An 11,758-nucleotide genomic window follows, 5' to 3' on the forward strand; every position below is an offset into this window, starting at 1 on the left:
TGAGCCCGATATGGGTAAGCTTGGTACTACAATGCCTAGGTTAAGAAACGACAGTTTTGAATCGGTGACCCGGTGCTCTGCTAGGTCATGGTATTTGAGCCCGATGTGGGTAAACTCGGACAGAACTGGGAGGGTCCATACCGGGTGAGACGAGTTTTCGAAGAAGGCACATATGAGCTCGAGACTATGGAATGAAAACAAGTGCCTCGAGCTTGGAACGTTGACAACTTGAGGAGATATTGTTTATGAGCTCGCGACTCCAACACAACCAAAAATTTACTAGTCCACTAGACCACCGAGCTAGTCAAAAGGACGTTGAGATAGAGAGAGGACTATAAGTCACTCCTTGAGCCTAAGGGCTATGGTGTCGAGCTGACAAAAGACCTTAGGACAATACAAGACCTAGTCACCTTTTTGGCATGGGCAGATAAGTCCTAGTCGCCTCTTCGGCATAGGCGTGCTAAGACCCAGTCGCCTCTTCGGCATGGGCAGATAAGTCCTAGTCGCCTCTTCGGCATAGGTGTGATAAAACCCAATTGCCTCTTTGGCATGGGTAGATAAGTCATAGCCACCTCTTTGGCATAGGCATGCTGAGACCCAGTCGCCTCTTCGGCATAGGCGAATAAGTCCTAATCACTTCGGCATAGGCAACCAAAAACCCATATGCTTCGGCATGGATAAATAAAGTAGCAGGACACAGATAGGTCGGGCATATACCCTACATTGTCTGTTCACCTCGGTTTATAGCGAGATCGTGTAACTCCTACTTGGCCCTATTTATAGTCACTTCGACTAGGTTCCAACGGTCGAGATCTATGCGATCCGACGGCTTCCATCAAAACCAGTTGTATGCCTCCTAAGATAAAAATCGGTTGAGCACGCATTTTGACATCCGCGGAATTTATCAAATGGTGTGGCATTTGCACGTACCCAATACACGATCTCGACTCTCACCAGTCGAGCCAAACGGGTCATGAAGGTCCAACCAAAGAGCCACCCTCCGAACCGCCTGGAAGTCGTGCCAAATCCACCTGGGCTCGCCATGAACTCCCCACACCGGATCAGGACCCAAGGCATAGGGAGTGGGGGGCAATTGATGAGGGGTGATTTGGCCCGACCTAGTATGCAAGGACAAGGGGAAGAGACCTACCAACCAAGTGCCAGGACTTGGGAGCCTGGAGCACCTTGGTACCCACTTGTGCTAAGGTGTCAAGTAACTAAAATAAGAAGCTCAACAGTCATCTCCGAACTTCTTGGGATCACACCGTATAATGGTAAGCCTTATCCTCATCTCATCCGGATCGGAAGGAAACAATAAACCTCATTGATTGACGCATCACTCTCCTACTAAAGCGGAACGAACCCATTTGGTTTGAACAATCGGACTAGACCCAGAAACCAAACCCGTAATCAATTCGATCTCCGGGTCAGTTTTAAAATCCTTGCTCTTCATAGCCATTTCCCTGATATTGTTATTCAGCATGTGAATCGACTTGCTAATTAAGCAGGCAGGGACAACCCACTGTATGTCTGTATCTCCAAATTCAGCCTTTCCTTGGGCTCTTTTCCTGTTATTGATGTTTGTAATGTTCCTGCTCTCGCTTTTATCCTTTTCAGGAACTGCAATCTCCCGGACTTCTCTTAGTTTCTAATCAATATTATATATTATATAATCATTTTTGAACATCTAAATCCCAATGAATTTGCAACTTTAAAGACATATATCAAGTCAGGGAAACGACAGAATCCTTCCCAGAAGGAAGAGAAATAGCATGAACCACCAGATTCAGAAATATCAACTAAATACCATAAAATGGGGGGAAATAAATAACATATATTAACTTTACAGCCTTGCATTACAAATATCTTCGTACATATGAACTTTATTTCATTGTAAGACTGCAAAGGGGTGTTCGAATGCATCAACTTGCACTGACGGACGCCGAATTTGAACAAATTAAACCAGTAACATCCGCCACGTAGACCCATAAGCTTTATTCCAAAATCAACATGGCGCTGCAAATACATATTTTGGTCAAAAAAAAGGATAAGTAGACTGCAATACAGCTCACACTTCTGAGAGATAAAAACCCTCAATATTTGTCATTTACCCTAACACATAACATCAACTGATCCACTTTTATCTAAAAACTACGGCTGTCTATTTCATTGGGGCTCGTCGCAATAATAATGTAGAAGCAAATGGGCCAGGCAAAGAGCCTTTCAGTTCCACTGTATACCCAAAAGTGAGTAGGCACATGCTTAATTTAGGTCCACCACCACAACTTGCCCTTTGTTATTTTGTTTTACAAAATTCAGCCCTTATATTTTCACAAATTTACTTAAATCTATTCTATAATTTGTATTTTACTCAAACGTCTCTTATAGTTTGCAATCTATTTATTTAATCGACCTTTTAATAAAAACAAATTGTTTTGTCATCTAAACTAAGTGAAAAATGTTCAACTGCATGAATCCATGGTTGTTTATTCCAAAAGTACCTTTGAACTGAGTGGAAAATGTTCAAGGGTATAAATCCATGGCCGTTTATTCTAAAACTACCTCTAACACTTTTTTGTATAGAAAATAAAATTGACCAAATAGAAAAAAATAGAGTGGTTGTCCATATTTTACTAAAAGCACATAAAAACGGCATTTTTGTTCTTAGTTTCTTTTGATTAAATCTATTTGAATGGATGTTAGGATTAAAACTGTCACTTTTTACTTTCATCTCATAGAAAGTTGATTGCAAATGAAACTATGGGAGATGTTTTAGTAAAACACAAACTATAGGGTAAGTTTTAGTGAATTCATGAAACTACAGGAGATGTTTTAATAAATGGCCCTAAATTTTATATAGAAAGCAGAATAAAATCTTGGTATGAGATTTTATTCATGAACTATCCGCCCCCGCCTACCTCTACTGCTGTTTATCAATAATTGATTGTTATATCTCCTCCGTGCATGAACCAGCCGCCTACCTCTACTGTACACGTTTTGTCATTTCTCTAACGATTATGCTATTATAAATTACACTCACTTCATTCACTTATTTCTCATGTATGGTTGGTGGTTAGCCTTACGAGAGCTTCCTTCACTGCCCATCTCTTCTTTATCCGATTTCTCCAGGCTAGCCTTCCAATGGAGCTTTGTTTTCCAAACATTTTGGCATCTTTTCTGGTAATTAAAGCATTTCTCATCTTTGTTCAATTCTTCCCATGTGATCTTTTCTTTGTTTTCTTGTTGTCTGCTTTAATTAGTGCTGTGCTTGTAATTTATTACTAACTTCAGCAAGAAAGAAATTGGAGAGACTTCTGTATAAGTATTAATTTAAGAAAAACTTTTTGCAGCTTGTACTTGCAGTAGCTGTGTCTAGTGATGCTGCTCTACCTTCTGAGATTTACTGGAAATCAATGCTACCCAGTACTCCAATGCCAAAATTGGTTCAGCATCAATTAACATCTGGTTTGTCCACAATTAATCTAATGGCTTTTCTATTAATTAACCTAGTTTTTTACTATATTGGACATTTTCTTGTTAATGTGTTCTTTATTTTGAATATTCGCACATCTGAATTATCTGAGTTCAAATCAGGTGCCTATGTAAATTCTGGTCAGCTGCGAGATCTTGGAAAGATGACTGTAGTTCCTAATTCCGTTAACACAGGATGGAATAAATTTCATAAATGGGGTTCTGCGAAGAAGCAGCAGGGAATAGCAGGTTTTCAAAATAAGAAACAACTGAAGAATAAAAATGTTGATCCTAAAGATGTTGATTACTACTTCTTAGAGGAAAACTTGCATCCTGGCAGAAAGATGACTTTGGAGACTTCGGAGCTATCAGGAGACCATAGAGGAGCTATCCTCTTATCCCGCCAAGTGGCCGATTCAATTCCTTTCTCCTCAAACAAATTAGCAGACATCTTACATCGGTTCTCAGTGAATGACAGATCAATACAAGCAGAGGCCATGAAGGAGACAATCATGTCTTGCGAGAGGCCAGGAGATGAGATAGAAGCAAAGCGCTGTGCAACATCATTAGAGTCGATGATAGACTTCAGCATTTCAAAGCTGGGGAAGAACATCAAGGCCGTGACGACGGAATTTGAATATGGAGAGAATTATAATGGGAAGAAGAAGAAGCAGTTCATCATCTCTTCAGGCATCAAGAAAATGACTGGAAACCCAGTTGTTTGCCATGGCATGACATACCCATACGCTGTCTACTACTGCCATGTGATACGTTCCACAAGGTCGTACGTGGTTCCATTGGTCGCTGCTGATGGGACAAAAGCAAAGGCCATCGCTGTGTGCCACACCGACACTAAGGATTTCAGCCCTGACCACATAGCCTTCAAATTGCTTAACATTAAGCCGGGGGGAGTTCCTATTTGCCACTTCCTTCCAGATGATACCATTGCCTTGTTTCCCAACTAGAATTCCATATATATGACTAGTAGTACTAATATATATCTCTCTCCAGCCTTGTATGAAGTGTGTGTGTGTGTTTTTGCTATCTAGCTGTCAACCTTCGCCTATTATCTACAGATATGTATTGCTTGTGTGTATTTCACATCCTTCATTAACGGAGGGAGGATCAACTTGAAATTAAATTAGAATGTTGCAGTGTTCCTGCTTCATGTGGGGTATGAGAAAACCATAGTTAGAATACTCCTGGTGGAGTGGCCTGGGCTAAAACCGTCGATCACAATCCTCGATGTTTTAATTGATAATGTGGCCGGCCCCCACCTTGTATTGAATTAACAAAAGTGAGGGCACAACTGCACAGGCCATGATTGCACTGTGTTTTTAGCTCAATACAATGAAAAGTAGCAAGAAACCTGTGCAATGCTAGAAATTAATGATAGTTGATGGATGGAATCCAACATATAAGAATACTATTTGTTTGCTCCAATGTCTGATGTCTTAAAGTGCAATAATTACATTAAGAGATAAATTGGTATTGGTGAACTTTTCTTTCTTCTAAATTCTATATCAATCGAGGGCTGGCTGATTGGTCTATTAGCTGGTTTGTTCTAGCGTTGATGTAAAATCAAATCCCGCAACCAGCAGTTTGGGGAAAAAGGGATCAAGAGAAAGTTATTAATGGTGCATAGAACCGAATACCAAAAACAAAAACCTCTAAATGTAGAGAATGTTGATCTAAATTCTGAATTTTGAAAAATGTCAAAAATCCATTTTAACCACATATATGAGAATTTTGTTTGTGTTTTTAGGGTATCATTGGAAAACAAAAAGTTGTAAGATTCCTCTTAAGAGATAAGAGTTAAGAGGAAACAAACAGCCCAATTAAGGTGGCATTTGATAAATTTGAAATCTAAAATCTGAAAAATTAAAAAGATATTGTCTGAAATCTAAAAAGAGCTATGATGCTTTTCTAGTTTTTAAATGCTCTGAATAGATAAGGTTGTTTGTGTTGGATCAACCATTCATCATCTAAAATTCTTTAATATTACTATTTTACCCCCAGAATAGACTATTTTATAATTTTTAGTTCAATTTGCACTATTTCATATCAAATAATTTATGAAATTTAAAATGATATTTAAATAATATGAATAAAAAATAATAAAATAATAAATAATAAATAACATAATTAAAATTATTAAAAATAATTGATGACTAATAAAAAATATTAAACTAATTAATTAATAAAAATTAAAATAATTAAAAAATAAAAATAACACAATTAAAATTAAAAAATAATTAATGAATAAAAAAAATAGCTCCTCAATCCAAAGTTTTCTCTATTGCAATCTCCTTGGACCTATAATTATAAATAAAGATAGCTCCTCAATCCAAGAGTTCTAGGATATGCAATGAGTGGTTGTCTTCGATTTCTGTAGTCCAATAATCACTTGCCTAAAATCAATTAGTGGTTCGATAATTCATTTAAATTGGTATTGGGATCACAATTAGAATTATACTGTAATCTGGTTTCCAAAACAAAGATAACTCATTTCATAGGACTCCCATGGGATTTTCTAGAACAATATGCATATGCATATTACTCCTAAATGTAATAGCTAACATGGATTTCAAATGAAAAAGTGGTTTGCAGTGGGTTGAGCTTGGAGTTCATGGTGTGAGTTATGATGAATGAAAAAACCAGAAACAACCATAAACATACAACCAAAAAAAATGGTATCCAAATTCATCAATGGTTTGGAGATTATAATAACTATAATTAAACAAATCAAAATCAAAATAAGCATACAGAGTCGTTTGAAGTGCAGTGCAGCCATTTGAAGAAGAACAATTGTAAACATAAAGATTAGAATCAAAATCAAAATAAACATAAAGATTAGAATAAATGTAAGCCAGTGTTTGTTAAACATAAAGAGTTGTTTGAAGAAGAATATCTAAACCCTATGAGCAACCATTTATAGAAGAAGAAGAAGAAGAAGAGGAAGAAGAAGAAGAAGAAGAGGAGGAGGAGGAGGAAGAAGAGGAGGAGGAGCAACAATCTTTAGTCAGGATGAGTGTAGTGAGGATCCTCCTCAAAAGAGAAAACTCAAATGGAGGAAAATGTGAGGTTTGGGGGTTAACATAGGCAAAATCGTGTCATTTCCATGTTTCTTGGGGGTATTTTCAACTTTTGACTTGCTCTGAAACGCATAAGAGCCTGCCCATGATCCTTAAAATTCAGATCTGAAAATGAGATTCAGACCCATTTTCAGAAGTAACACCAAATGGCTCTGGTGTCTGAAAAGCAAGTTTTTCAAACACCGAACATCTGAAAAGAATTATCAAATGCCCCCTAAGACTAAAACTATTCAGCCCAATATAGTAAGAGGGTTTGACAAAATTTAGAAGTGAGAGAAAATATTATGAATATCAACCATAACAAAGTGATTTACTCATTGGATTCTTAAGTTTTATAAAATGATTTTGATTCACCTTTTTAGGTGTCATTATTTGATATAAATCTTATGTTAATTTGTTGGTTATTCCTGTTTGTCATGTGACAGAACATAAAATTCAAATTCCTTTAAAAATGCCAAAATATCCTTTACACAAAATTAACCCCAAAATACCCTTTAGAAAAACCTTGTTATGAAAGAGGTAGTCCCGCCTCTTAAAGAAACATGTGTGCAACTACTAACATTTCCACCATCAAAAGCTTTTGTTAATTGTCACCAATAACACAAAGTTCCTTTCCAACGTGTTACCATCATTGTCACCTTCCCTATTGGTAAGAGCATGGTTAAAGCACTGATATATTCCAATTCATGGATATGCTTGAATTAAATGATATGCTAAGCAGTTGTTTTTTCATTTTGTTATAGCGAATGTAGAGGTGGAGGTCCTTACATGTGTAGTTAATACTTATTCTATTACACATTAAAATAAACCAAAAACTAAAAAGAAATTCAAGTTTGATATAGTCAAATCATCTTCCCAAACAAACAACAAAAAGGTTTCGAGCCAAACACATTTATAAATATAGAGAAAGGCTTGAGTTTTGGGAGTTGACACTGAATAGAAAATAAAGGTAAGCATCTTGGAACTAATATCATCTTCAAAGGATTTTTTATGGAGAATGGAGTCACTATTTTAAAGGTAAATTGATTTTTCAAAGCTAAAAAAGAGGGCACGTTTCCTTAGAAAAATGGGTGGTGACTCCTATTGTTTGAACAAACCATGAGCTTTCCAGAGCTCGCACATGTCAACCTCTTAATGGTGATCAATAGGTATAAAAGGCTTGTGTGGAATAAAGCATACTTAGAGGAGTCTATCTCAAAAGGGTATCAAGTGGAGGAGTGAATGACATTTTGCTCCATGTATTTCAATGATGTTGATACTAGGTTTATGTGAGGATCATAGGGATAATTAAGTTGAGGTACACGAAGGATGTCAACTTTGTATTGTTTCAATGTGATTGGGTTAATCCTTGGATAGGAATTAAAAAAGATAACTAGGGATACACTTTGGTTAACTTTGGGAGATTGTGTCGGATGGGTGAGAGGGAGGATGATGAGCCATTTGTGCTTGCAAATCACATTCAACAGGTATTCTATGTGTAGGATGATTTGAACAAAGGGTAGCATATAATGAACAACACAAATCCCCATGATTTATTTGATGTAAGCGTAGTACAGAGACTAAAGGGGGTGTTGCATATAGGGATGGTGCACCTATTGTGTTTATCCAGGTTAAGGAAAATATTTTCATAAGGTTGTATTTGTTTTCGGTGTAAATGTGAGTCGACCTAAAACATCATCAATTCGCATTTTTCCACGTTTGTTTTTAGGATAAATACAGACTAGTGTAAAACTCCACTCCTGGTCCATATGTCCATGCATTTATTTTCAGTGTAAGGTTAAGCCTCCCCATTGGTTGAGTTTATAATCGATGTAGATAATACAATGACTTTATTGGTGTACTTTTACATCGATTATTACATTTAAAAACGTTGCAATGGTTCACTAAATTTTAAATCCATGGTGTTGAAACTCCATCAATGAAGTTCACACTGGAAACAAAATAGCTTAAATGATCAAAACATGGATTGTGTTAGAGATGATGTTGCACTAAGTGTTGTAGAAATGACCTCTTGATATTTCACAATGTAGAGCTTCACAAGAACCGAATGGATAATTCATTAATGATTTGTTTGAGCAAGATGTCTCTGATAAGTCAAGTAATAATAAGGTGACATGCATATCAACTAGTGGTGACTCTAGTTCTGGTATTGTTGCTTGTATTTCAATTTATAGAAATAGTTAACTGCCATTATTTTAAATGGCCTTTAGGTGAGGTGTACAGATTTTGCCTCAAGGCTTAAGCTTCACAGGTTATTCCTTATTATTCTAAATCTAATATAACAATGCTTTTCTTTTCTCATTTCTTTTCTAATGGCTTTATTTTCTTTTATTGATTTTCATTTGCATAGACACCTATATTGTTTACTTTCTTCTAAACTGTTGGATGATAATAAATCTAATATCAATCATATTCATGATTCTTCACATGCTCAATTCCACATTTAGCCTTTTCAAACCTTGTGAACGACATTTTTTGGCATAAAAATATTTTGTATACGTGTGTATGTATGATTAACCACAATTGGCTATAAATTATTGCATATTCAAAAAGGCTCATGGGGGGGGGGGTTGTTTGTATAATATGTATAGTGGTTTTTTAATGGAATTATTTGGTGCATATTTGCATGTCCTTGTTTAAGGAATATAGTAATATTTAGTTGAAATGGTTGTATTTCTTATATCCTTTGTTCATTACTAGTGCTCAGCATTTTTATTCTTTCATCTTTTGTAGGACATGGTAAATATATTTTTTATTAATATCACTAAGTTGTCTATTTTGAAGACCGTGTGCAATAAATATTATGACTGAAGTGAGGTTACATAATTTGGTCAATCACCACTTGGGTTGAAAATCCTACATTGCTCACCTCCTTAAAATGGTGAGAAGAATAATGCATTTTACACCTTTGATTCCTTTGTTCATTTATATATTGTGTCTCAATGATTTGTTGGAATAAGAGAGAAAGCAAAACAATATGCCCCCAGATAGGAGATCAAATCCATTTATGATTGCCCATACAAATTCTCTAAGTGAGTTTTCTGACTCTCAGGTGGGGAACTTACTCTAACCTTTTATTTTATATTTATTCATTTAATCATTTTGGTGTGGTTTTATGTTGGACCATTTTAAATAAATATATTATTTAAAACTATTGTACGCAAGGATGAGATCATATGTGGCTGAGCATGCAGAACAAAGGCACCCAGGTCAAGCCGATGGGTACCTTTGTTCAGCCAATAGTACAGCCACCTCTTGCAATTTAGAGTTGTAGCAAGAAAACCAGATACTTCGAGCAAATGTGGATGAGCTTCGGTCCACTATGACAAGTATATGCATAGTGAAATGGCACAATTGCGGTCATGGTGGAGCAGAGGGTGCGCCATCAGGGAATGCCTATACCTTGCATGTTACTACTCCCCTTTAGTAGTGTGGTTCAGGTAAAATCTTGAGAACCGATCCCTCTTTCATAGTTGAATAATTGATAAGAGTGAACCTTGCATGAATGATGGTATGCATGAACCTTATGTCTTTGTCTTGTGTTGTTTTCCAAGATATATTATGTAGGCTTTCTTTCACTGAGCAGTGTGACCTAATAACTCATATGAAGTCATGAATTTCAATTGGGGGATGATTTCAGTAAAATAGATCATGACTCGCATGCACTGCCCCTTGGTGAAAGCAATTGGCTAACAACCCATCAATTGCCCATTATTCTATCAAATTAAAGGGGCACAATTCACATTATTAAACCCCTATAAATAAATTCTATTAGAAAGATCACTTTAATGTGCTTATCAACAAAACTAAAAAAATACTTCTAAGGGATTGGGAGTCAATGAGGGTCTTCTCACAGGATGCAGGAGTTTTGGGCATTACGATTGGAATCCAATTGAACTTACATGGGTAACTTACGTGTGTGTTGCCCTCTTTTGGTTCTAATTCAATGGTGACGATTTCGACACATCCCCCCTCTTTTTGATAAATGGGGCATGTCTATAGCTATTATAGTCTATATATAGTTACTTGAATGGACAAGAGTACCCCTTGAGTACTAAATATTTATGAGGTTAAATTTATTGTAGATGGGGGGTATCTTTTGTATTTTTAATTGGTGTGCCTCTTGGCTTTTGTATCTCAAATTAATCCAAATGGTAGGGGACCTCCAAGACTAATTGGTTTCATGATATATCTTGTAATAATTTTCTGACCTATTTCTTTTGTCAGGTGCTCAAAAGGATGAAATACGTTTGAATAATCATCAGTCATTAATTATGATATACTCATATTGAGCTAATATTTGGTCTTTGAAAATACGGTAATCACTATCGGTCAGTAATAGAGGCAGTAACTAGAAATGAAAGAAAAGCAAAGAGAAGAAAGCGAATGAGAAAGAAATGATTGAGAGAAGAGAACTAGATTGAACTGATTAGAGAATAGATTAGAGTTATCACTGATCCTCTAAACCAATCAACCCATACATTAATATAAGTATGGGTTGACTGGATAGGAGTACCCTTATTTGGATATTAGATATATGGTCATTCAATACTTTAATTTGGAGATTAGATATATGGTCATTCAATACTTTAAAAGAAAGAAAACAACTTAATTAATTTGAAGTATGCAAAAAATCAATAAAAAGAAAATAAATCCATTTGGAAAAGAAATGAGAAAAATAATAAATTTGGGATGCTATATTTATAATTAGAAAAATAAAAATCTAACTTGGTATATTTAAGAGAAACTAAGAACTTGATTGGCCCTTTTTGTAGTAAGTTCTTCTAAAATACTAAGAGAAACTAATATAACTTGACTTTCCCCTATTGGTTTTTCATTTATATTCTTTTTATTTATTTGGTTCGAAATTATTGAAGTGCTTCTTCCATATACTTTGAACTATAAAAATGTATATATGTGTATATATATATATATATATATATTGCATTAAATCGTTAAATGATCATTAATACTTGAGGCTTGAAGATTACACCTTATTCTGATAAAGGCTTAAGCCTCACATCAAAGTTGTAAAGCTTAATCCTTGAGGCAAGACCAGTGTGTCTATCCTTAAGGCTTAATCGTTTTAAAACAATGATTTTTATCTGCTTTGCATTTACATTTACTTTACAATTGTATATATTTATTGTTCATTTATCATTCTATTCTATCATTTACTTTTTAGTGGTTAA

General features: G+C 35.6%; 1 protein-coding gene across 1 annotated transcript; it reads left to right on the forward strand.

Moving 5' to 3' along the window:
- The first annotated feature begins 3,022 nt into the window (after positions 1-3,022).
- LOC148852548 (BURP domain-containing protein 6-like) lies at positions 3,023-4,639 on the forward strand. Its single transcript, XM_088947126.1, has 3 exons — positions 3,023-3,180; positions 3,351-3,465; positions 3,595-4,639. The coding sequence occupies exons 1-3, from the start codon at positions 3,142-3,144 to the stop codon at positions 4,434-4,436; spliced, it is 996 nt and encodes a 331-aa protein (XP_088803252.1). The 5' UTR covers positions 3,023-3,141; the 3' UTR covers positions 4,437-4,639.
- The last annotated feature ends 7,119 nt before the right edge of the window (positions 4,640-11,758 follow it).

Source organism: Nelumbo lutea, chromosome 5 (assembly GCF_056320005.1).
Source record: "Nelumbo lutea isolate HS-2025 chromosome 5, American lotus-T2T, whole genome shotgun sequence".
NCBI classification, from domain to species: domain Eukaryota; kingdom Viridiplantae; phylum Streptophyta; class Magnoliopsida; order Proteales; family Nelumbonaceae; genus Nelumbo; species Nelumbo lutea.

What these genes read in the sequence shown, in the direction of transcription:
- LOC148852548 (XM_088947126.1), top strand. Translation starts at nt 3,142, where the DNA reads ATGGAGCTTTGTTTTCCAAACATTTTGGCATCTTTTCTG. An exon ending in ACATTTTGGCATCTTTTCTG is followed by an intron (nt 3,181 to 3,350) that starts GTAATTAAAGCA and finishes AACTTTTTGCAG; the next exon opens with CTTGTACTTGCAGTAGCTGT. An exon ending in TCAGCATCAATTAACATCTG is followed by an intron (nt 3,466 to 3,594) that starts GTTTGTCCACAA and finishes AGTTCAAATCAG; the next exon opens with GTGCCTATGTAAATTCTGGT.